Source organism: Ursus americanus, chromosome 8 (assembly GCF_024610735.1).
Source record: "Ursus americanus isolate L20-20 chromosome 8, mUrsAme1.1.p, whole genome shotgun sequence".
NCBI lineage: Eukaryota > Metazoa > Chordata > Mammalia > Carnivora > Ursidae > Ursus > Ursus americanus.
In genome coordinates, this window is record NC_142134.1 from 19,265,263 (window position 1) to 19,292,357 (window position 27,095).

The 27,095-nt window shown below is 38.4% G+C and overlaps 1 protein-coding gene and 1 non-coding gene across 27 annotated transcripts in view; both read left to right on the forward strand.

The window, feature by feature from the left end:
• Positions 1-21,076, forward strand: part of SEC31A (SEC31 homolog A, COPII component) — a 73,556-nt gene extending 52,480 nt beyond the window's left edge. For 10 of the 26 annotated variants that reach the window (XM_087864027.1, XM_045790476.2, XM_087864035.1 and 7 more), the window contains 7 exons: positions 748-1,089; positions 8,362-8,400; positions 10,035-10,093; positions 11,135-11,398; positions 14,068-14,187; positions 19,312-19,383; positions 20,487-21,076. In XM_087864027.1, the coding sequence (XP_087720153.1) occupies positions 748-1,089; positions 8,362-8,400; positions 10,035-10,093; positions 11,135-11,398; positions 14,068-14,187; positions 19,312-19,383; positions 20,487-20,666 (1,076 nt within the window). In that variant the 3' untranslated portion in view covers positions 20,667-21,076. The remainder of the gene's footprint in view (positions 1-747; positions 1,090-8,361; positions 8,401-10,034; positions 10,094-11,134; positions 11,399-14,067; positions 14,188-19,311; positions 19,384-20,486) is intronic. The other 16 variants (XM_087864032.1, XM_045790508.2, XM_087864037.1 and 13 more) reach the window with 4 other exon arrangements.
• Positions 17,517-17,623, forward strand: LOC123789837 (U6 spliceosomal RNA). Its single transcript, XR_006778921.1, has one exon. It is a non-coding gene; the product is annotated as a U6 spliceosomal RNA (small nuclear RNA).
• Positions 21,077-27,095: the final 6,019 nt, after the last annotated feature.

A 27,095-nucleotide genomic window follows, 5' to 3' on the forward strand; every position in this document is an offset into this window, starting at 1 on the left:
GATCTATGCTCAAAATCACAGTTTGAGTAGCTGATGATATCACCAGATGTTGGAGAAGGTATTTGATTCATAACAATAGTGCTCACCCTACAATTTTTAGAGTGGGAGAGATGTTGAGCCACCACGAAAGTCCCTGTAATTTACTCTAAGGGGAAGTGCTTTGAACATGTAATTCCTGCATGGTTCCATCTAGTGGCTCATAGCTGTCACTGCAGTCTTTTCCGAGGGCCAGGAAGTCTCAGAAAAGGGTCAGTCTTTTGCAGTTCTTGGGTCTGATGATTCAAAGTTGTTTTTTTTTTTAAGATCTTATCTACTTATTTAAGAGTGAAGCGAGAGAGAAAGGACGAGTTGAGGGGGAGGGGCAGAGTAAGTGGTAGAAGCCTCCCCACTGAGCAGGGTGCCCAACGCAGGACCCCATCCCAGGACCTTGAGATCATGACCTGAGCCAAAGGCAGATAGATGCTCAACCGACTCAGCTACCCAGGCGCCCCACTAAGATTTTCATAGCCAACAGCAGTCTGGAGATGGCAAATTTCAAATATTGGATCCAATGACTTTTAGTATTATTTAAGGGTATCCAAGGTATCAAGAGCATAACGTAGAAGTGTTAATATTTAGTTGTAGCTCATTATTATAAGAATTATGATGAAAATAATTTCCGTAGAATGAAATAATTTTGGTTTTTTTAATTGCTATCTGAATAAACTTATAACTAATTAAAATTTCTGTTTCTTCTCCTTGGTGTAGCTTATCAACCAGCCCAGCAGTATTCCTTCGGAACAGGGGGGTCAACAATGTATCGACCTCAGCAGCCTGTTGCTCCTTCTGCTTCAAACGCTTACCCTAACACCCCTTACGTATCTCCTGCTTCTTCCTATTCTGGGCAGTCTCAGCTGTATGCATCACAGCACCAGGCCTCTCCACCTACCTCCAGCTCTGCTGCTTCTTTCCCTCCTCCCCCTTCCTCTGGAGCATCCTTCCAGCATGGCGGACCAGGAGCTCCACCATCATCTTCAGCTTATGCACTGCCTCCTGGAACAACAGGTACACTGCCTGCTGCCAGTGAGCTGCCTGCGTCGCAAAGAACAGGTCTGCGCTTGAAAGGGATTTGGTTTGGCTCCCTCCTTTATTTTTTCATGAACAGCTGGGTGGATGGAGGGGAATTATGTCTGCCTCTTTGTAAACTGAGTAATGTGAGGTGTTAGTTGAGTTTTTATAACAAATTCTAAAACTATTTCTAAAAGTGTGATTGTCCCATAATGAACTTTAGTTGCTAAATGAGGAGAACTTCAAACTTCAAAAGGGTAAGAGTGTATAATCAGCCGTTGAACTTAAAATAAGTGGTAAGAAATTAATTGGCAAGATAAGTGGTGGTTGAAACTAGATTTAATTGACACTTATTTCTTTAGAGCAAAACTTTGTTCTGTTCTTACTGAGAAGTTTTCAATTTTTAAAATTATTTGTGCCTTAAACTCATTCATGGAGATTAAACAGTATAGTGTATTAATGAGATTATACATAATTTTATAATGTTCATTTATACAAATGAGGGATCTCGGTATGCTTATCTGAAGGAAAAAAGTGAGAGAGCACAATTCTGACAGAGAGGATCTCGAAGACAGTAGAAAGTCAGTGGACAGTAGTGTAGCGTTTCTTCATTAGGGCAATACCACCCTTAGACATTTTGGGAATTTCAAGGATTAGACAGACAGATAGATAGATGGTCTAATAGTGTAGTCATGCCTAAAATTTTCTAATTAAAATCATAATTCTAAATTATTTTTATGGTGAAATAAATGTTTTATAAATTCTTATTTATCTCATATTACAATTAGTGTATTACATTAATTCTTTATGGATAGGTTATATTATCTGATTTTTATTTGGGTAGTAATAGGGGCCTCAAAATCATGTGTTATAAAAAGGGACCAATGAGTCGGGGTTAAGAACCACTAACCATGTTGGTTAAGAGTGCAGGCTTTGAAATTTGACTTCCTGGGTTTGCATCCCAGCTTCACTACTTTCTAGTTATGTAACTTGGATAAGTTACTTAAACTTCTTCAAGCCTGTTTTCTCAGAATAATAATAGTACCTACTCATAAGCTTATGACAAAGATTGAATGCATTAATACATTAAAACATTTGGGGATAGTGACTATAAAATTTGCTGTGATTACACAAAATGTGACTCAGAATTAGAGCTCTGTGCCTATTGGTATTTGAAAATAGTTTCCCTTTTAGATTACAACTGATGTTTTTGAATTAGAGGGGCAAAGAGATGAATGAGTCTTGCTTTGCTCCTAATACTGAACTTGCCCCTGGGGAGTCCAATATATGTATTTTTTCTTTTAATTGGTAGCTGTAATTACTGGAAACACTTTTCATAAAATACGATCTATTGATGAATTATTCTTTTCTAACAAAGTCTTATGGATCCAGAATTATATACCTATCTCCTCTCTTCTCTAATATATAAAATCAAGTCCAAAGTACCAGAAATCACACACACACGCACACACACACACACACAATATCTGTATCACCTTTTACTGCACAAATAAAATTTCTGTAACTTTTAATATAAATAGTTACATAGGTTGATATTTTAGAGAGGAGTGCTGAAATTCAATTATAGAGTTCAAAAAATTACCTTCTAAAACCTCAGTGAGTGAAGACAGTATCCATACTGATCCAAAAGTTCTTGATCGAAAGATTGGGGTTCCAGAAAATCCCCACTTAAAAGTGGTGCAAGGAAATAGGGAGGTGAATTATCATTTACTGAACATACATTGGACATATACCTTCATTTGCCATCTATTTTCTTATTTAATTCTCAGAGCCATGAGAAACAGGAATACATATATTTTTTTAATTGGCATGAGAAAACTTGGTTTCCTAGGCCTTAAACTCATGGTTGCATGGTGAAAGTTTGTAAGTTGAGATACAAACCCAGGTCCCTCAGTCTTCAGAGCCTGAGTTCATTCTTTACCAGATGGTCTAGTCCTGACATAAGTGATAGAAGTAGTTAGTGATCCATGTTGGAAGTACAAAAATCGTACAACGACGCTGTTTTAGGCATTTGTTACTTCATCATCTAAGTTAAATATTTGCATGGGTATTTTTTTTCTCCTTAAGCAAGTGTATTTGGCCTTGAGATAGTCTTTGCTTATATTCAAAGTAACAGAATGTTCTAACCTGGCTGAGAAACAGTGACTAATAGGAAGAAGAAGCAAACATTTTTCAGTATTCAGCATGTACTGAGCCAGCTGCTTTGTTACCCTCTTGCATGTTAATAGTCCTCTGTATTAATTGTTATAGCTTTACCATATGTTATTTTTTATTTTCTAAAAATTTTGTTTATGGTATACAAATAATTGTGACTGAAAATTTTATCGTTTTCCTTATGTGTCTTAGATCATATCATGGTTCTCTATAGGACTTAGAAATTGCATTTGTCCAGTGGATAATTCTTGACAGACATTAGGATTTGCAAGGCCTGTAACTATTAGTGAACCACGAAATTATATGCCTGAGGCTCAGAGAAACTAATGTTGTAATAATCAGAACATTGATTCAGTAAATTCTTAATGAGTACTTGTTTGGTCTATAATCAGAATTATTCCCGGCAGAGGTAGGGAGGCAGAAAAGGACAGTATGTTTCTAGTGAACAGCACATAGCTTTGTTATAAGTTGGAACATAAAATTTATATTTGAGCCAAGTTTTGGAAATCCTTAAATGCCAGGGCAAGTTTATAATTCATACAGTAAGAAGAAAGATTCTTGCGAAGGGGTTCTGAACTGCTGAAAGGCATAGTCAAGGTGGTACTTGAGGGAGGTTAATCTGGAGGTGGTGGTCCTACAAAATAGATTGTGGACAGCATGGCAGAATCAGAGGCAAGAAAACAGTCCTCTCTCAGTTTAGATGTAAAGTAACAACAGCCTGCTTTAGGGTAGGACAGTGTCCTCTCAGTGCTGGCAACACACACAAAGCAGGAAGTTTTCTCTGTTTTACTCTCTAGGATAATTAGGATACTGCCCGTCACTTTGCCCCCCTCCTGATTTAATATATGGTTATTACTAAGGGAGGGCACTTTCAGATATGAAGACCTTAGAATTTTACTCAAAAAATTGTTTTCTGATAAAGTGACCTTCAAGCTGTCATGAAACTGTCTTTGAGTGAACATTACTGATTTTGTTAAGCAATGGAAGATTTTAGTTAGGTATATAGTCTTGTGCTTTGTCACGTAAAATAGTTTTGAAGGGGCATAGTGTTACATCTTTTCACAAAGCTATTCTGAAAAAAAATTTTTTTTAATTTTCATAAACATTCCTTACTCAAATCATTTTAAGTATCTGGTTTAACCTTTTAAGTAAATGAAAGAAACAAGATAACCTCTCTTACTACTTTTCTTTGTATAATTCTGTTTTATCTTGTGTCATTGGAAAATGACCTCAAGGATTCATGTCTTTCTAAACTTTAATTTTTAATTCTGTGACCCTTTTGTTTTTTAAAGATTTTATTTATTTCTTAGAGAGAACGTGTGAGCAGGGAGGGAGAGAGGAAAAGGAGAAAGAATCTGAAGCAGACTCTGCACTGAGCGTGGAGCCCGTTGTGGGGCTTGATCCCATGACCACCATGAGATCATGACCTGAGCCAAAACCAAGTCTGACACTTAACGGGCTGTGCACCCAGGAGCCCCAACCCTTTTGTTTTTAATGTAATGTGCTAGGCTTATAGGGGAAGGGGGAGGTACATGGTTAAGAAGGATGCTCTGTTATCTCTGTCTCAAATTGTCTTCTAGCCAAGTCTTCATACCACTAATATTTTTCCATGAATCCATCACTGAGAAGTATCTTAGCCAAAGTATACATCCCACATTTTTCTTCTGCAAGAATACCTAAGAAGGTTCTCAGTGAGAAGTGGGATGCAACTCCACTCCTGTATGTGAGACCAAGTAGTTCCCTCTTCCTTCCCCAAAGACACCATGGAGAACTAATCCCTACACTGAGGTGGATGAGGGCCTCCAATACCATGCCATAGTCAGTTTTTAAATTAATTTTTCCTTGATTTTTATTTATTTTTCACTGTAGGATTTTTGAAGACTCCAAATAGTATAAAGAATAAAATTTAAATTTTCTGTAATTCTACCACCCAAATATAAGCACTAATATAGGCTCAACTTATTCCCTTCATACACATGCATACATACCTATATATATATGTCTATATGCATATAATAAAAATATTTTTAATGTGGTAAAATATACTATCATAAAACTTACCATTTTAACCATTTTTAAGTATATAGTTCAGTGATATTAAGTACATTCACATTGCTGAAAAACCATCACTACTGTCTTTCTCTAGAACGTTTTTGTCATCCCACACTGAAACTATGTACCCATTAAATAACTCCCTATTTCCCCCAGCCCCTGGTAACCACTGTTCTACTGTCTCTGTGAATTTGACACTCTAGGTATCTCATATAAGTAGAATCACAATATTTCTTCTTTTGTGACTGGCTTATTTCACTCTCTCCAAGATTCATCCATGTTGTAGCATGTATCGGAACTTCTTTCCTCTTTAAAGCTGAATAATATTTCACTGTATGTATATACGACATTTTGTTTATCCATTTATCTGCACGTGGGCATTTTAGCTATTGTGAATAATGCTACTTGAACATGGGTATACAAATATCTGTTCAAGTCTTTGCTTTCAGTTCTTTGGGGTATATACCCAGAAATGGAATTGCTGGATCAAATTCAGTATTTAATTTTTGGGGGGAACCATCATACTGTTTTCCACATCTATACCAACACTTACTGTTTTCTGTTTTTTTGATTCTAGCCATTCTAATGGGTACGAAGTAGTATCTCATTGTGTGCTTGTGTTTTTTAAGAATTGAGATCATAATACACACACATACCATTTTACATCTTACAGTTGTTGGGGTTTTTTTTTGAGAGAGAGGGAGAGTGTGAGAGAGCAAAAGCCAGGGTCGGGAGGGGCAGAGGGAGAAGGAGAGAGAGAATCTTAAGCAGACTCCATGCCCAGTGTGGATTTCAATGTGGGGCTCGATCTCATCGCCCTGAGATCATGACCTGAGCCAAAATCAAGAGTCGCACATTTAACTGAGTTGCCCAGGCCACCCCTTTTACGTGTTTTCCTAACATTACACCCTGAACCATTTTTTCATGCCCTTTAGAGTCATGTCATGTTTTAAAAAGGGTAAGAGATTTATCATCATTTTATAGTTTTTTGAAAGAGTAAAAAAGATTATCTTTCTTTATAGTTTTATGAGAGAATTATGTCCAAGATTAGACTATGCTGTATTGATTTTTCTAAGTGACTATGCTGTGTTGATTTTTTAAAATGTTGACCAAGAGTATCAGTTTTGCACGTCTATAATACTGTTTCCTAGAGATATTTATGTTGTTCATGGAGCTTGCTTTATCTAATGTGGCTCTTAAAATGTATTTATAGAGGTCAGTTTAATTGTGTTTTTAAAAAGTCATATTTAAACAATTTAAAGATGTAAAAGCAAAAAGATTGAAAAGGGTTAGAGTTACAGCTGAGACAAAACTGCACTATATTGATAAGAGATTTGAACAAGGATTACCTGGGCTGGAATAAAACATATGGCAAATATATTGCATGGTTTGAAGTTGGCAAGAGTCAGTTAGACATATATTTCGAGGGAGAACTTCGATTATTGTACAGCTATTACTTTCTACTCAACAAGACATCTGCACCCTCACTCAAGTTATGTGAGCTAGCCCATTGCTATCCATTCCTGTTGTGAGTCTTCTTGTTTCTAATTTTGTTGAAGTGTCATTCGTAGTTTTGAATTTGATTTGATTTCATTATAAATTTGGAGTCATTTTACCAAAGGGTCCTATGAAGTTGCTCCATAAACTTTTGAGTGCTTATAGTTTGTGGAATCTTAGGGTACCCTCCCAGGCTTTAATACCCAGGCCTTGAGTCACTGCCATGAGAAGTTAGAGGGGAAACTGCTGTCATCTCCTCCTGCCTCTCATGGGGCAGGAGAGGAAGGCATGTTGTTGAAACTACTTTCTGAAGAAAAGGGTCAAGACCAAGGTATTTCTGGTACTTCAGCTTTGTAATATACAGGCTTCCTCCGCCCAGAAGTGGAAGTCTTATGCTAGAGAGTACATCAGCAGTTGTGCATCAGGTCCGTCCTCTGTAATAATGCACACACAGTGACTCCCAGGGCTTTACTGACGGTAGTGCTGTGACGTTAGATCTTGCAGGGGGAATTAGGTTGTAAAATCATCAGGTAGGGCAAAAATAGCAAATCACTTATAAAAAATAGGAAATCCCTGATCAGTTCTTTCTTTAGTTAAGCTCTTGATGAAGAAGTTGGCTTGAATTTCTGTAAGTTACATGTGCGTATAATTTACCTCCACTGCAAACTTTTGATTTGAGGCTGGGCCTGGCCTAACCCTGAACATCAGATCATTTTGGCATCGCTGTGTTAGATTTCAGCCTTTTTTCCTCTTGTCCACTGCCAGAAACTTTAGTTCTCTTAAGTAGTGGTTTCTGGAAGGCCTGTGCTAAACAGTCTGCAAATCCACATATTTTTACAGAAAAGACCATATAAGATGGTTACATATTTACTGGGCCTGTTGTCATTTATGCTTATATTCATGTAGTGCCATGAATTACATGAAATTACAGTTTCATCAGGATGAGGCCTCCCAAATCTGGCACTACCTTGCTAAGATTGTCTGATGTTCTTATCTTTAACAAGTACAGTGCTGAAGTTTGCAGGACAGTGTAGAAAGCCTCCCATTTTTCTTTAAATCCCTACTAAAAGAGGGCTTTGACCAGCAAGGAGCATTGGCATTACTTGGGAGCTAGCCGGAACAATAGAATCTCAGGCCCTTCCCTACGCAGTGAATTAGAATCTATTTTTCTAAGATCCTCAGCTGATTTTGATTGACAGCTTTAAATAATAATAAATGCCCCCCCCCAGTGATGTTATTGATCAAATAGTAGGAAAAAATCCATGCAAACAGAGAAGTATTATTTTAAATAGGCAGGAACAAAATTTTTTCTTAAAAGAAACAGGTAGCACAGTAAGAGAAAAAAGTGAGGTTTAAGAGTTAATTGGATCTGACACAACCTAAATGAATTTGATTTACCCAAAAATGATTATTTTCTTAATTAGAAGACATTTCACGTGACTTGATTAAAAAGAAGGGTTTTTTCCCTTATAAAATTAGTTTGTTCTTTTTTGGGTTGATGGAGGGAGAAGCAATTACAAAATGAGAAATAGAGTTTAGAATGTTTTTGATGCTAATGCCGTTAAAGTGACGTTTACATTTTGTCTACAGAAAATCAATTCATGCAAGACCAGGCACCTATGTTGGAAGGTGAATTGGTTATAAAATGTATCTTTGGAAATTTTTCAATCATTGAATACAATTAATGAATGACCATTCACAATAATGCATGTGAACCTCAAAGTTGATGGTATTGAAAATCTGATCAGTATCATTTTTTAATTTGATGTCCTAATCAAATCAAATCTTAGAACTGATTGAATTAACATGGTGACACAGTAGCTTTAAATCATTAAAGTCGTCTATTTTATATAATCATAAAAACAATGACTGTATCAAGATAGGAGTAAGATTAGAAGGTGATGAGAGAGATTTGAATGATTCTCTGTGTATGCCCAGAACTTAAAGAATTTGTTAAGCAGATAGCAGCATGTAGTTTAATATTTTGTGATTAGCTCTTGAGTGTTTTAAGGCTCATTTGGCATTCTGTCTCCCAGTAAACTTGTAGAAAATTAATTCCATTTTTAAAATCAAGGCAAACGAAGGATGCCTGGCTGGCTCAGAAGAACACATGACTCTTGATCTCAGGGTCGTGAGTTTGAGCCACATGTTGGGTATAGAGATTACTAAAAAAAATAAATAAGTAAACTTAAGAAAAACAAGGCAAATGAGTACTTGCTGGTTAGAAGATCTTGTTTTTTAAAAAAATTTGTGGCATTATGTATGGATCTCAGGTTCTTTGGTCTCCTAAGCAATTTTGTTGTGATTTAATATCATGGATATCAATAAAACAAGTAAAAGGTAAAATTCTGAAAGAATGTCTAATTTGTTGAAAGGGGAGTAATTTTTTTGCTTTAACGATAAACATACACAAAAAATCAATGAAATGTAAAATCATTACATTTTTAATTTAAAATTATCCTATCTTTATTTCTAGCATGCTTTCCTAAAAGATACTGGCATTAAAGTACTTAATAAATTCTGCTACTGATGTCTGTTTTTCACTTTGAGATGAAGGTTTTTGGGGGTTTTTTAGGGGAAATTTTCTAAAGTTGACAGTAGTTCAATTTTCTGTTTGCTGCCAACCCGGAATTTTTTTTGTGGCATTAAAAAAATCTTACCACAGATACTTAAATGCTTTCTACTTTATAAATAATTGCCAAGGCAAAGATGATAAAATTGTAGTGTTGTATAGTTGAGACCCTTTTTTAATAGTGTTTCTACCATATGGATGATTTGCTTATGTTGAATTGCTTATATTGAATTGCTCTTTTGGGAAATAGGAGATTGTTACTTTTATTCTTTTCTGCATGTTGAATATAGCAACAGTGAGGGGGTTTTTATTATTTATTTATTTTTTATTTTTTAGCAGACTCAGGTGATTTATTTTTTCTTAAGAGAGAATTTCTAACTGATCTTTGAAGGTTTATACATCAATATAGATATAAAGACTTCACTGTCCTAAATTTAGTACAGCTCTTTCACTTTAAATGGAAATAATATCAAGTTATCTTGCCTGGTAAACGAAGGCCTTGTGAATATTTGAGGGAATTAGTTTGAGAATCTGGGGCTGTAGAGTGATCCCCAAAGCTCAGCTGGTAGAACTTGTGAGTTATCCTTGGGATTAAAGCAGAATTAAAGGTATTGTAAGATGTAAGATGTAACAGTTGAGTTTTCTTCTTTTCAGAATTCTAAAGGAAAATGCCCTTTATTATCTGTTATAGGTCCTCAGAATGGTTGGAATGATCCTCCAGCTTTGAACAGAGTACCTAAGAAGAAGAAGGTACTAGAAAAAGATGTCCATCCAGTTGCCTGCAGATGTTCTATTAATCATAAAACCATCTGGAACATACCACCCTTCACTGATCCTTTTAAAAGCAAAGCTTACTGACTGATAGGTTTAAAGTGTATTTCAGCTTGCATCTTCTATTCCATGAAGGGAAGGAAAGAAAGTTTTAAAAAAACAAAACACACGCACACACAATATGGTGGTGTGAATTTAACTCCCATTAGACGACAAGATGTAAATCCCCAACAGGTCTCTTTCAGAGAGTAGGAAACAAAATTTTCCAGTGATTTTTTTTCTTTTGGGGGGTACTTTGGTCTTTGGTTTCCAACAGTAGTCATGAATTTGGTAATTATATTTTGGACTGTTTTATGTATCACATGTAGTGTGAATGAAGAAATAACCTTGTAGCTGAGCGCTGTTTAACTGTCAGTAACTGTTGAGAGCTGTTGGAGCACAAGATAAGATTCTTCTCTCCTTCTTTCTTCCCAAACATTTCTACTTTTTTTTAACTTCTGGTGATTTCCTTTTCTTAAATATAGTAATGAGAGGTCATAACAATAAAATTGGGAGGTACTAAATGGGCAAAAAACCCCACAATTTGTGTTAGTAATAATTAGAAATTTAATCTACTACTTTTAATATAATTGAATTGACAGGTAATATCTACTTAGTGATCTAGGAAAAGGAGTATTACATTCTGATCACATTAAATACGAACACACATTTGGCATATCTGATTCCATTATTGCTAGATATAATTCTGTAGACTGACATCCTCTTACAAAACATGGTGTTTTGGCTCCCCGTATGAGAGGAAGTGTGGAAGACAAAGGGGAAACTGAGAGGTCCGGTTTTGAGCTCTCTACCCTTGTTAGCCAGATTAGCTCTACTTTTATGTTTTACTCTAGAATTCTGCATAAAATTTCATTTGAAAAAGAGTATTCTATTTTTAAAAAAAATGTCAACCTTATTTAAAGGTGAGTAAATGATAATATTTTTCGTATGCTTGTGTCTTTTATTTCTGTCTTTTAAAAGGTGCCTGAAAACTTTATGCCTCCTGTTCCCATCACATCACCAATCATGAACCCTTTGGGTGACCCCCAGTCACAAATGCTGCCGCAACAACCTTCAGCTCCTGTACCCCTGTCAAGCCAAGCTTCATTTCCACAGCCACATCTTGCAGGTGGCCAGACCTTCCATGGCATACAGCAACCCCTCGGTCAACCAGGCATGCCACCATCTTTCTCCAAGCCCAATATTGAAGGCGCCCCAGGGGCTCCTATTGGAAATACCATCCAGGTAACCGTAAATCTGCGTAAGCGGAATGGGGAGATAGCTCTGTTTCAGTTCATTTTTTTTTTAATATGTTCACTTTGATGTTTATACCTTTATTAATGAACATCTAAATTTGGTTTCAGTTAAGGCAACCTAAATAAAAAATAGTAACCCCTTTTTTAAGATTGATCATGCATGGATATTATTTTTCAATTTCATGGCCATAAACTTTCTAGAAGAGGCTCATATATTTGCTAGTGGATGTTTACACTAACTTGACAATTGCGGTATTTCATTTGACCTAATCAGTAGCCATAATTTAAGATCAGTTGAATCCGTATTTTCAGCCAAGCTTGCTAAGCAGAAGCTATTTCCAAATTTCCAAGTTTTGTCCCTTTAAAATATAAAATAAAAATGTAATGAATTATATCTTTTCTTGTATATGTGTAAGAGCTAATAATATACAGCCTACCTTCAGATGGAGATATAAATTTGTACTTGGTTTTTCACATACAAACAGCTAGTTAGCAGGGGTCTAGACGATGAAAAATCACATATAACTGACTTAGACATACAAAGATAAACATTTTGATCTGCTCATGAAAAGTGAAGGGCTTAGGTCAAAGTTAACATAAGAAGATGAAACAAATCCCTGCCCAAACTGTAAAACTAGTTCTGTTTTTGTCTTTGACTCACTGAAGTCAAATTTATAAAGATGTATCTCTATCACAAGGGTATGCTTTACTATTAAGAGAGTTCTGCTTAAGGAACTTCTAAATATTAAAAGTTCCATTATAAAAACCAGTCTTTTGATAGAGGTGGGAGAACTGCTTTCCACAGGACTATAAATTATAAAAATGTGTTAATTTTTTTTTTTTTTTTTATGATTACAAGTCTATACTAGTTTAGGAAGCTACCCAGCTCTTCACTTTTGTTTAGGCCTCGGGTGCTCATGCTGTACGCATCTAGACCAGAACCTCAGTTACCATCAGAAGAGAATGCTGCGCAAGATGTATGTGTTCAGCCAGGCCCTTATTTCCAGCTACCTGCGTACCTGGATGTCTCTGAGGCACCTCACACTCAGCATTTCTGAAGCCTTATTCATAGTCTTCCTCTCAAATCTGGTCTTCAGAACTTGGTGTTTCCTGTTTCAGTCAATGGCACCATAATCGTTCCTATTTCATCTAGTCAAAAACCTGGGAATCATCCTTATACGCTTTTCCTTTAATCCCTCTTTCAGATCTATCCCTAAATCTTGCTAATGCTGTTTTTAAAATCTCTCTCAAATCCCTTCCAGTCTGGTCTATGCTGCCTTCATCCCCAGTTTTCAGCAGTGCAGGAACTTCTGATTGGTCCGCCTTTGATCCAGCTGTCTGGTCCTGTCTCCTCTTTGTTTAAAACACTGCTCTCAGAATGGAGACCAAAATATTTCACCTTGTCTGGAAGCCCTCAGCTTCATACTCCTCCTTGCTGTCTCTCTGGTCCAGCTACACTGGCCTCCTTTTAGTCCCCTGTATCATGATCCTTCCTTTGTACACGTTCTTCCTCTACCTGGAATGCTGTTCCTTTCTCATTCGACTAGTTAAGTCCTACTCGTCCTTCTGATATAATTTCCTGGAGAGAACTTTCCCCTCAGTTAAATTCTAGTTATATTATCCATTATCCATTGAAGATAACTTATTTGCAATTAAGTAGCAGTACAGTTACTATGTTACATGTATTGATGGCATTTTATTTTTCCTTTTCAAGTAACATCTTTCATTAAGATATATATTTGTAAACTTTTTTTTATGACACTTTAAAACTTTTTCTTCTTGTAGCCTAATAAATTGCCAGAATGCTGAGTTCATTTCTGAATTGACTCACAAATACATAGTCAGTGCCTGGCACCTAACTGCCTAATATTTTTGAATAAATGAACTAATAAATCAGAACTTTAAAAACAAACACTCCTTCTTTGTTTTTCTATCTTTACATTCAGTAACATCAAGGTCTCTTCTATCTCAGCTTTTGACTTAATCTTGGGGCTCCTGGGTGGCTTAGTTAAGCATCTGCCTTCGGTTCAGGTCATGATCCCAGGTCCTGGGACAAGCTCCACATGGGGCTCCCTGCTCAGGGGGGAGCCTGATTGTCCCTCTACCTCTGCTCCTCCCCCTGCTTGTGCTTGCTCTCGCACACACACACGCTCGCTCTCTCTCAAATAAATAAAATCTTAAAAAAAAAAAAAATCTTGCAGCTTGATGATAGAGCAGTTACCAACCTTCTAGAGTAAACCAAAGAATAGAAGAATGCCAGGATAAACAAATGAGCCAACATGCAGAGCAAGCAGCCACTCTAACTCGCCAACTTTGTAAATGCCTTGTTCTTTCTGTTTCCTACTGGCATAGCTCTGCTGTCTGCTTCCCACTAGACACATGCAATAGTGATCAACATATGTTCCATCATTGACCAAATTCTTTATATCCAGTTCTCTTTTTGAAAATCAAAGCTGTAGAAGCCTGTACCTTCTACTGAATATCTGATTTTCGTTTTTACATATCCCAAGGGCTTTCACATGTTCATTTGTCATTTGCTTTTTAACAGCCTATCTACAAGGTAGTTAGTTGGTTTGTCTTTATCACAGAGTTTCAGGGCTTTTTTGTATAGGTAGTTTCTGGTCATTTCTGATCATTTTATGGTATTATTTCTTCCAGCATGTGCAGTCTTTGCCAACAGAAAAAATTACCAAGAAACCTATTCCAGATGAGCACCTCATTCTAAAGACCACATTTGAGGATCTTATTCAGCGCTGCCTCTCTTCAGCCACAGATCCTGTACGTATTTTTTTCTCATGTTTTGCTTATTTAAAATAATCACTTATGGAGCTCTTCTGTAATTTCATGAAGTCTCACAAGATATACTGTAGAAGTTTGTACAGTAGTAAAACCAGCACTTATATGGTTTGCTTTATATATAAAAATGTATTTCATTTCTTTTATATATAAATATTTAATCCTCACAACCACCCCCTGGTAGGTAAATTTGTCATCTTTACTTTACAGGCAACTAAAGTAAGCAAAAAGCAGTTAAGTAACATCTAAGGTCAGAGCCAGAATTCAGACCCAGTTTGGGTCCAGGATTTATGCTGTCATTCACTATACCGCACTGCCTGTCAGCAGCAAACCTCATGTGCGGCACATAAATAGGACAGAATGGTGGTGCGTAAGAAAGTCAGGTTTGGGCTTGCTTCCTGAGCTTAGATCAAAGCTTTTAAAAGTAGATACATAATCTTATATGTAACTTTGCAAAGATCTTATAAATAATCGTTTTAGAGTCTAGAGTCATATTCATAGTTAAAGCAACTGATTTTACTTAGTTTATTTAGAGGATGCCTGTGTATTGGCAACAACAAAAATCCAACAAAGCTGGTCTTGTTTTAGATGAAATCTCAGTTTCTACCAACAAACATTGAATATGTTTATTTAGCCACTGGCCACTTGTCTGCTTGAAAAACAGCTTCTGGAATTTGTTGTTTCATCAAACATTGAGTATTAATATGTGCAGCTTTCTTCTGGTCTTTTAGAAGGCTATTCCCTGTACTAAGTGTGTCAGGAAAGCAGAAGCAGGAAAAGGTTAGCATAAACCATCGTGCCTAGCATTCTGAAAGTGATGGAAACACAGAGTGAGCAACAGAGAGCAGATGAAGCAGATAGCCTCGCATACACTGTCCCCTGTGAACACCTCTAAATAGGACACAGTCATTTGAAAATAGAAGAGTCCTAATAAAAATGAACGAAAGCTCCTGCCCTCCTTCAAGCGTGAGTCAGTATAGAGAGGTTGAGAAGACACGTAGTACACAGCCCGGCTCAATAAATTGTTGAGTTTAAGCCCCTCTGGGTCAGCATATCATCTTCCTTCTGGGTCCACAGGAGCCCTGGGCAGAAGAGAACCAAAAAGACAAACTGTTCCTGTAATTCCTGTAACTAGTTAGGGGAAAGAGTCCTAATATCCTGTCCTGTCCAGCTGACTCTGCCCCTGGGGTAGGGCTCCTGCCAATAGCTAGATGAGATTAGCTTTGAGCAGGGACTATCAGGGTTCCCCTCCACACAAATCCTGTTAATCAATAGCTGGAATCATTTTTACAATGTGGCTGTAATAGTCTTTTCACTTTAGTTATGTCCAGACAACACAAAGTAATTTTGCAGCATGACTTAGTTTATAATGTTACCCTTGATAGCTTCATCTCTTTCTCTCTCTTCTTTTTTTTTTTTTTTAATTCATTCCAGGTATATAATGTAGTGCTTCAACAATTTTGTACAGTACTGAGTGCTCGTCATGACAAGTGCACTCGTTAATCCCCATCACCTGTTTCACCCATCCCCTCTACCTCCCTTCTGGGGACCACCATATTGTTCTCTGTAGTTTAGCGTGTGTTCCTTAGTTTGTCTCTCTCTCTCTCTTTTTTTCCTTTGGTAGTTTATTCTGTTTCTTAAATTCCACATGAGTGAAATCGTATATTTGTCTTTCTCTGAATGAGTTATTTTATTTAGCATTATACTCTCCAGCTCCATCCATATTATTGCAAATGGCAAGATTTCATTCTTTTTATGACTGAATGATATTCTGTTGTGTAATGCACCACATCTTCTTTATCCATTCATCTGTCAGTGGACACTTGGATTGCGTCCATAGTTTGCCTATTGTAAATATTGCTGCAGGAAACATAGGGGTACATGTATCCCTTTGAATTAGTGTTTTTGTATTTTGGGGGTAGATACTCAGTAGTGCTCTTGCACTTGCTGCATCATAAGGTAGTTCTATTTTTAGCTTTTTGAGGAACCTCCATACTGTTTTCCAGCGTGGCCTCACCAGTTTGCATTCCTACTAGTAGTGCAAGAGGGTTCTCCTTTCTCTACATCCTCACCAACACTGTGTTGTTTCTTGTGTTGTTGATTTTAGCCATTCTGACCAGTGTAATACAAGGTGATATTTCATAGTTTTGATTTGTGTTTCCCTGATGATGAGTGATACTGAGCATCTTCTCATGTGTCTGCTGTCCACCTCTATGTCTTCTTTGGAGAAATGTCATTCATGTCTTCTGCCCATTTTTTAATTGGATTATTTTTGCGGAGGGGTGTTGAGTTATATCAGTTCTTTATATATTTTGGATACTAACCCTTTATTGGATATGTCATTTGCAAATATCTTCTCCCGTTTAGTATGTTGCCTTTTAGTGTTGTTGTTTCCTTTGCTGTGCAGAAGCTTTTTATTCTGATGCATTCCCAGTAGCTTATTTTTGTTTTTATTTCCCTTGCCTGAGGAGACATCTCTAGAAAAATGTTGCTGTGGCTGATGTCACAGAAATTACTGCCTGTGCTCTCTTCTAGGATTTTTATGCTTTCCTGTCTTATATTTAGGTCTTTAATCCATTTTGAGTTTATTTTTGTGTATGCTGTGAGGAAGTGGTCCGGTTTCATTCTTTTGCATGTAAGCTGTCCAGTTTTCCTAACACCATTTGTTGAAAAGACTGTCTTCTTCCCATTAAGTATTCTTGTCTCCTTTGTCAAAGATTAATTGACCATATAATTGTGAGTTTATTTCTGGATTTTCTGTTCTGTTTCATTGATCTATGTGTCTTTTTTTGTGCCAGTATCATACTGTCTTGATTACTACAGCTTTGTAATATAACTTGAAGTCCAGAATTATGACAGCTTCAGCTTTGCTGTTCTTTTTCAAGATTGCTTTGGCTATTTGGGGTCTTTTGTGATTCCATACCGGTTTTAGGATTATTTGTTCTAGTTCTGTGAAAAATGCTGTTGGTATGTTGATCCATTTAAAAAATCATTCACAAGGGCACCTGGGTGGCTCAGTCAGTTGAGCTTCCGACTCTTGGTTTCATCTCAGGTCATGATCTCGGGGTCAAGAGCCCCACATCAGGCTCTGTGCTCAGTGCAGAGTCTGCTTGAGATTTTCTCTCCTTGTCTTTCTGCCCCTCCCCCACTCATGTTCTCTCTCTCTCTCTCTCTCTCTCTCTCTCTCTCAAATAAATAAATAAATCTTTTTTTAAAAAATCATTCTCCAAAAAGCAAAAAACTCGTTCACCACAATCAAGTGGGATTTATTGCCGGGATGCAAGGCTGGCTCAGTATCCATAGATCGATCGTTGCTCACTTCAACAGCACATGTGCTAAAATTGGACCAGTATAGAAAAGATTGGCATGATCGCCGCACAAGGATGGCTTGCGAATTTGTGAATATTCACAGACCAGTCAACGTGATGCATCACATCCACCAGAGAAAGGAGAAAAACCTACATGGTCATTTCAATAGATGCAGAAAAAGCATTCGACAAAGTACAAAATCCATTCCTGATAAAAACCCTCAACAAAGTAGGTGTAGAGGGAACATACCTCAGCATAATAAAGGCCTTATATGAAAAAGCCACAGCTAATATCATACTCAGTGGGGAAAAATTCAGAGCTTTTCCTTTCTCCTCTTCTGACACATTGACATTCCTTCCTCCAGCATACCAAGAGCATGTGAGCATCAACAGCTTTGTACGTGCTGCTCCTTCTGCCTGGAATCTTCCCCCACATAACTGCATTACTCACTCCACCCTTGTTCTAGGCTTCTGTTCAAATGTCCCAGTAGCTATCCGGCCTTTGTGTACCACCTCATACTCCCAGCCCTTCTAGCCTCTCATTCTGTTAACTCTTTCTTCCTGGCATTCATCACCATCTCATATACAACATATTGTTTATTTAGTTTCTTTTACCCACCCAAGAGAATTTGAGGTCCCTGAGACATAAGCGTGGTGCATAGTAGGCACTCAATAAATATTGAAGAACTATGTCACTTCTAAGGCTGTTGCATAGTGTACATCATTGGGTTAATCACATTGTAATTGAAACCTTTAGTTTTAGAGTAGTTTTCTCTCACTATACTTCTAGTACGAAGATTGGGACGTGGGAGGACTCCTTGATTTAAGAACTCATTTTACTACCTCCCTCTTAGTAATCTTAAGCCACGAGAAGGTAATTTTCTTTCTTTTTTTTTTTTCTTGGTGTTTTAAAAGCTCAGAAGGAGGGGCACCTGGGTGGCTTAGTCAGTTAAGCATCTGACTTTTTATTTCAGCTCAGGTCTTGATCTTGGGGTCATAAGTTCACGCCCCACATTGGGCTCCATGCTGGGCGTGGAGCCTACCAAAAAAGAAAGAGGGAAGGAAGGAAGGAAGGAAGGAAGGAAGGAAGGAAGGAAGGAAGGAAGGAAGGAAGGGAGGGAGGGAGGGAGGGAGGGAGGAAGGGAGGGAGGGAGGGAGGGAGGAAGGGAGGAAGGAAGGAAGGAAGGAAGGAAGGGAGGAAGGGAGGAAGGGAGGAAGGGAGGAAGGGAGGGAGGAAGGGAGGAAAGATGGAAGGAAAAAAGGAAGGAGAAGGGAAGGGAAGGAGAGAAAGAAAGAAAACTCAGAAAGAAGCAGGATTAAACATACCAAATGTGACTAAGTATATGAGTAATATTTCTGAAGGGTTACAGTAAGATTCCAGTTCACCTCTGTTTGATGCTAGCACCCATAATTTGCAGCAGCTGTCCTTAGATCTTCTTTCCTGTAATATCGTGACCCACTGCTGCCTCCAGGTGGCCCTTCCTGCTGCTTGTGGACAGTGCAGTTATACATGCACACACCTTGTCAGAGCCGACAGTCCACGTGAAATCCAACCACTACTCCAGTTTGCACTCCGAAAGGAAGCCCCTTATCCTCCTACCCTTCCCCCGTTAATGGGTTACTGAACTCTGTCCTAATGGTCTGTTCAAGTTTCTGTGTCATAGTTGCCTCCGTTTCGTTATAAAATGAAGCTGTTCAGCATCAGGAGTGTAAGGGTTAGTGAAATGAGATAGGGCAAGGTCTTTGGATAAAAGTTAAATATTCAAATATAACACGTCTGTTTTTTCCTCTCCTACAGCAAACCAAGAGGAAGCTAGATGATGCCAGCAAACGCTTGGAGTTTCTGTATGATAAACTTAGGGAACAGACAGTAAGTTTGTGGGGAAAAAGAAGGATTCATGATAATCATTTATTTCTAGTTGCTAGTAAATATGCATCTCATCAGCATTCGTATGTAATATATTTGGGGGGAAAATTATGTTGACAGTTATAGAATGGGCTTTCTCTAACTGAATCTTAAATGTCATTTATTGGGGATGAGGGAATAGGGGAGAGAGAGAGGGTGTGTGTGTTTGTGTGTGTGTCTGTGAGATAGGGGTGCAATTTTAACTCTTCTTGTAGAGTAGAAGATTGTAGAAATATAATCTGGCTTGTATCAGCCCTAAGGTAACTGGCCTTGTATTCATTTTATATATGGCTGTATTTTTTGCATTTCAATATTCCTCTTCTCCATTCTTCACATCATTCCCATCAGATAAAAATAACCACTCATGTCATGAGAACCAAACCAAAGAAAGTTGATGTAACAGTGGAAGTAGTGTAGTGCATGGACTGATCCAAAGTAAATTCTTCCCTCAAAAGCATGGGCATATAATCCAAGTAATGACGTGGTAAAAAAAAAAAAAAAAAAAAAAAAAACTGTAGATTTTGTGGTTTTAAGAGCTGGTAAGGTTACAAAAAGCAGTCAAGAACTGATAGATTGAGTACATGGTGATGGCTGTTGCCCTATGAATGCAGGAGACTGCAAGTAAGTTCTCTACTGTAGACACGGTTTTAGAATAAACTGGGTCCTTACTTTAAGATAGCATGATTAAGAACCTTTAAATTCCTTCATATGCGTGGGAAAAGTTTTAAAAGGTGTGAGGCTATATCTAAAATATTTGAAGAATTAACGCTCTTAAGTGGAGAAAGACATTAGCATTTCAGCTTGGGGGAGGAAAGCTGGCTTCTATAAAAAAAATGAACTGACTCATACATGTTCCTAATTCATAATAATTTCCTTACATAAATCATTTTGTCGTGGTTCTACTTTATAACTTAAAGAGTTGCTTGGTCCAAAAAAACTATTTCTAGAAAAGCTAAATGGTTTATTTGCTTCTTTATAATATTTGTTTCAATCTCCTTTTAAATATCAGAATTTATGGGAAATTCTTCCTTAATTAATTTTTTCTCTTGATTCTACCTTTATTTCAGCTTTCACCCACAATCATCAATGGTTTACACAACATTGCAAGGAGCATTGAATCGCGAAACTACTCAGAAGGATTGAGCATCCACACCCACATAGTTAGCACCAGCAACTTCAGCGAGACCTCAGCTTTCATGCCAGTTCTCAAAGTCGTTCTCACCCAGGCCAATAAGCTGGGTGTCTAAAAGGACATCTTTACTCCCAGCCCATATTGCCATTTTTCCAAAGAAACATATTTTTAAAAATGTTAAGATACGGACCAATCCTCATTAGCATGTCTCCATAGCAGCCAGTCAAGAGCATTTACACTACTTCTGCAGATATACTCACCTTAGAACTGCTCAAAACCCAGGTGCTTTCTTTTGTTTTAATCTTTTATTGCCCATGATGATTTTCTTATTCTGCAAATAGTGTATTTCCTGGATTACACATGGTGTGTTTTCCTGAAATATTCTGATCAAATGTGGTTTTTAAAACCTCAGTGTACTTTTTGGAAAAGGAGCATCTGGTTATGCATAAAGCAGAGCTAAAACTAAGTTTCTTTCATGTCCTCCCCACTTCCTGTATGTCAATCAGATTAAAGTGTGTAATCCTATTTTACGTGTATGTAGTCTTTTTTTAAAACAGCTGCTCACAGTTTAGTTTAATCCCTATTTTTTGTGTCTTTGGCTTCACTCAGGTCCTGAGCAAATATCTAAATCTAGAGGTTGCTACATAGATTTTAGCAAAAGATTAGTGAAGAGGGGGATCACTAGCTTTAAATATCTATTGGAAAAGACTGAGCATTTTCGTTCTATGGAATGCATTGGACTTTTTTGTATTAATAAATGTTTTCAATATTCTGTTTGAGTTTTAAGACTGAATTATCTCCATTTTACATTTAGAAATTTGTTCATCTACTTTTTAAAAGTCAGCCAGAGCTCTGAGGTTTAAATTTAGAAGGAAACCTTTAATTTCTATCAGCCTCCTGAATCAAAGGCAGACATTTTTCAGCCAGTTTTTCTGTCAAGTGATTTTATTATAATTTGTCTTAAGAACAAACAGTGTGGTAAAAAAAAAGATAATGGTTCCCATAGAATCTTGAAAATTAGATACTAATAATTCTTCATTGTTACATTATGTAATTTTCCATAAGTAGGTAGTTACAATGTCAATAAACATTGTAACTACCATGGAGTTGCTGTTTCAAGGAATTAGAGTAGTTCGAGAAAGAGTAGTTGGTCAGACTGAGTGCAGTAGTTTGAAAGAACCTCTCATTTTCTTTTGCTGGGATTCCTTACTTGCCAAATAAAACCCCTCTTTTAAAAATTAATCATTCAGTGTTTAGCTCAGAATAGTTTTATAACTAAAAAAAGGAGGACCGTGATCGCATGTGTGAACATTGGAACCTCAGGACTAGAGATCTCTCAGCACCCTGCCTTCAGTCTCCTGATGGGCGTGTAGTCGCCTTTGTCAGTTCTGTGACTCACTGAAGTGAGTGGCAACAGACTACCTGACCGTTGGGACCTGACTCTCACCTGTGGGGTCAGCCCAAGACCCCATTGGAACAGCAGGCTGGCCTCTAGCAGTTTTTTTCATTTATTGCCCTTATAGTTAGGATTTGTTTTATGTTTACCCTGATATGATAATGGCATAATTGGCAGCATTTTACAGAAAAACAAATTCCCAAAAGATGAGAAACGAGTAGTTAGCAGTAGAGCCCGGGCCAACCCCAAAGATTTAACAAGTGTGAGTGTAAAAAAACAATTTGTCACTGACATCTGAGCAGCCATTATCTTTCCTTTTTCAGTACAGCATTGTGATAGTTTTCCCCCACTGTGGAGACATTTTTCCATGAAGTTCCACATAAATGGATGGTGGTAAGAGGAGCTGAACCCAAAATATTGTGTTGTCTCTGAAGTGTGAAGATAAAAGGAGATTATGGAAAGAGCATAGTTTGTTTTCTTGAAGAAAAGCAGAACACTTTCAAAAAATTTTCTTTTCATAAAAGTAGAGAAAAAATTTCTTAGTTTTGTAAACAAGCCTGTTTTTAATGTTTTCAACTCCAAAGACATTGCATTGTATACCTGCACAATTTAGGCACCTCTGGATAAAGTTATTCTTACACGAAGATGTGCTGAATCTGTTTAGTTTGGGAAACTCACAGCTGTACCCTTGCCATTACTTCATGCATAGTGACGAGTCATTCTTTTGAATCCCAGATTTGTTCGGTTTTGCCCATACGTTGTGTGCTTTTTATTTCTTTAACCTACTTAATTTTTAAACAAGGAAAGGGATGTGAGGGAACCTGGTAAGTGGGGCTGGGTGTCAGCCAGGAGATGTATCAGATCTCTGGAAGGTGCTTTTTTATATTGCACCTGCTCTTCTCCATTCTTCATACAGCCCTTTGTGCTGGGTGGGATGGATGTATTCTTAGGGCCCATGTGAAAATCTTTATATGTAATGGGATACATAGCTGATGGAGGTAGTTGTGCATTTGGATAGTGTGGCAGCAGGAAGAAGTTGGGAACAACTGCTCTACACTTGACTGTTGAGAGCCCAATGAGCCTATCTATTCCTTTGGATTCAGAAAACTCCCATGTATCCTAGAGGACAGAAAGATACAGTAGAGTTTCTGGCAACCAGATGTACCCTGATTCACACCTGCCTAAAAAGGTAAAGGGAGGGATGGTGACTGGTTGACACTTTTCTGATAACCGTTTGTCTGCTGAGCCAGATACGGGTTCGCCTAAGAGTGACTGCAGGGCAGCAGTTGACCCCTGTGCTGTGGCGGAGACTTCATTTGGAACTGTCGTGAAGATTCAGCAAGTAGTGTACGCACGTCTGTGTACGCATACGTGCATAAGGGTGCGTGCGCCCCTCTTTACTTTGTTATTCCACGGCTGTGGTGCCATCATTCCCAAGTAGAACCCCTGACAGATCTGTGGGTGTCCATCACATGCCGAGGATGTCCCAGATAGCATCTCAAATGACTCCGTCAGTAAGAGGGACTGTCATGCACAGAAAATCTTAATTATTTGGTCTTAGGATAAGTATGCCAAATCTTTGCACCAAACTAGATTACAAAGAAAAAGCAGTCACGTTAGCTCTGTATTTCCACTTTTTCTGGTACGCTCCATGTTCGTGCACATTTCCGTAGCGTCAGTGCTTTGTCACTGTACTAGTCCCTGAGGCCAGGCTGCACAGTGTGCATCTATGCCCCATGGGAGTCAGATTGTACCATTCTTTCATTTCCAGCTGTTGACCCACTCGGGGTGGGGAATGGGATGTGCGGGTTTAAGGTGGTTGGTGTAGATCTTGGAAAAGCTAATAAAATCCAGCAAGAGAAAATAGACTTTTTTTTAAGACTTATTTATTTATTTATTTATTTGAGAGAGAGAGAGAGAGCGAGCATGGGTGGGGGAGGGGCAGAGGGAGAGAGAGAAAGAATCTCCAGCAGACTCCCTTCCAGAGCGGAAACCCCACACAGGACCTGAGTCGGATACAACAGCCCTGAGATCATGACCTGAGCCCAACCAACCAAGCCACCCAGGTGCCCTAGAAATGGACTTTGGTAGAACTGTGGTACATGTTTTTTGCATTCTGGATTCATGTTTCCGGAGATTTGCTAAAGTATTTATTTAGCAAACAATGTTAATGTTGTTGAAACACCTAGAATGACTCTGTATAAACATCATTACTCAGTAATGGCTGAGGTCTTTATTTTAATGGAGCTGCACTCCCTGTTGAATTTGAATTCAATTTTTGGCTGACATCAGGTAGACCTGTTCCTGCTTCTATTGCTGTGCCTTATAATTTCCTAGTCCATGACCTTTCTAAAACCGCCTTTTGTATATCAGTGGGTTCACGCTGTGCAAACATGGGGTCAGAGGGGGGAATGGCTTCAGAAACCTTGTGAAATAGAGGAAAGCTTTCTATTTCAAAAAAATACAAGTTTGTTGGATTTTTAGTCTATGTGAAGTAAATCCTAATGAAATGTGTGTGTCAAACATCTACCATTATCTCTTTTATACCTTTAAGGGCACTTACACTTCCCAGCTCTAGAATGTAGCATTTTAGTGTTGTTATTAATTTGGTTTCTTTACTTCAGTAGGTATTTGTAAAGGGCTTCATGCAGTTCAGTAGGAAGACTTCATGTCCAAACAGATGTGTGTTTCCAGGTAGGCAATGTAAAATGAACCAGTAGGGAACCTATCATAGGAACGGAATGGATTCAAATTTGATAAGAGGAGAGCTCCAGACCTTTTTTTCTAATATGTAAAAGGGCAGTGAGTATAATATATAATTCAAGGGAACCATTAAGGCTGGCCAGTAAGTGTGATTTGGTTAATGATGAGAAATCACTCATCTTGCACTTTGTCCCGTAAAGGAACTCCCCACTCTAGGAGGACAAGAATGTGTGTGGTGGAATTTTATATCAAAACAGACTTCAGTAGTAAAGAAGGAAAGCAACTATCTCCTAAAAGTGACCTCAAAGTAACTTCCTTTCCCTCTGGCTGTATCTCCAAGTAATCAATGACTTTCCTGACCCTTTTTTGCCCAAAGGAGTCTTCGGGAGAGAACGAGTCAGTTTTAACATGCAGAAATCGAGTCCACAAAGAGTTCTCTCCTGGGAAGTGCTGCTTGGACACCCTAAAGGGACCCCACCTTTCCTTGAGCTGGATACTTCGCTCCCTCTCAGACTTCACGTCAGCCCAGGGAGCTGAGTTATTCATTCCAGTGCCCGGTGCATCTGGTGAGCAGTAGAAGCTGGATCCAGATCCAGATCTCAGCCTAGTGAGCGCATTGCTTCCACAAAACCACATTTTTCCTGAAGTAACTGCGGCTGCAACAAAAACGCATTCTGCTTTCGGATTTTGTGCTTTTCCCTCCCATTAGTCTGCAGAGACCTGCATTTCCCACAAACGAGGATGTGGTTATGATAAATTGATAAACTTACTGAGCGTTGTGCATTGGCTACTTTTATGGCAGGTTCTCTTTACGTGCTGGGGAAGATAGCCCCTGGCAGCCCAAAGCCTATATCTCCACTGCTTGTGCTACACCAAGAGGAGAGGAAACCCCTCCCAATACCCAGTTACTGCTCACAAAGTCAACTCCAGTTGCGTCCGTGTGGGTCTCATGCCCACTACCTGAATTCTGTGCCCAGCGAGAGAGGATGCCAGAATTGGCTGGCCCACATAGTGTGCCCACCCTAGTATGAGCACAGTGATTTGAAGCCCCACCAGAACCCCATGGAACAGTTCCCACAAAAGGAAGGTGCAATTGAGAGAAGAGGGGGGAGAGAGTAGGCTAAGACAACCTCTAACCTACCAGAGGGAAGCCCTGGGGGATCACAGTAAAAAGTTGCACGGCATCTGTCTGAGAGTTAAGAAGCAGTTTCCGGGGCGCCTGGGTGGCTCAGTCCTTAAGCATCTGCCTTCGGCTCAGGGCGTGATCCCGGAGTCCTGGGATCGAGCCCCACGTCAGGCTCCTCCCTGGGAGCCTGCTTCTCCCTCTCCCACTCCCCCTGCTTGTGTTCCCTCTCTCACTGGCTGTCTCTCTCTCTGTCAAATAAATAAATAAAATCTTTAAAAAAAAAAAAAAAAGAAGCAGTTTCAGTGTCTTAACTGCCACTTATTGTCAGCCAAATGCCACCGCTTTCTGCCTCCGTGTCCCCATTTATAAAATGAGGGAGTAGGACTAGATGATCTCTAATTTCACTTCCAGCTCTGGAAGTCTGTTATCCATCTACCTTTCCCACAGCATCTTTGTGTATTAACTACAACTCTTCAAAAAGAATGGAAAATATTTGGATAAGCACCAAAGCTTTGAAGAAGGGTGACAGAAACAACTCAGGCCTATCTGTATTTGGATATCTTTTTTTTTCCTTTTGTAGAATTAATTCCACTGCTAATCTGGAGAAAGATCAATGCGGCACTTTCCTTGGTTGGAAATAAGTAGAGAGGCATCCAAAAAAAAAAAAATAGTTTCCTAATTTGAGGACTTGGAATAAATACATTTGCTTGGCCTTAAGTACTGCATTCCCCTCTGTAATGATCTATATTTCCATGAAATTAACCATACTACACACCTGTTCCCCACATCAAGACTGGGCCACATTTGATTACATAGGATACTCAAAAATGAACTAGTTTTTTCTCTGGTGCTGCAAATCTGGGTCACCCTTTTGACATTCCTGAACTCTATTTACAAATGCCCCCTCCCTGCCTGAGAACAACAGGGGCCTTTGCCTTTTAAGAGCAGCCTGTGGTAACTGACACAGCAGGGAGAGAAAGAGGTCCCTGAAACAGGAACAATCACGCAGCTAATGCTGAGAAGTAAATAAGAGCTTCTCTACGTTTATCTGTCCTTGGAAACCAAAATAAGGATCCTAAAAGAAAATGGGGCGGCTGTTTGTGGAGGAAGGGGAACTGGAGAGCTGGAAGAGATGTGGGTGAAAATCTTGTCAATACTGTCTTTCTTCTGTCGCAATAATAGGGATTGTTCATTTATTTCAGAGAGCTGGGATTTCTTTTTTTTTTTTTTAAGATTTTTATTTATTTATTTATTTGACAGAGACAGAGACAGCCAGCGAGAGAGGGAACACAAGCAGGGGGAGTGGGAGAGGAAGAAGC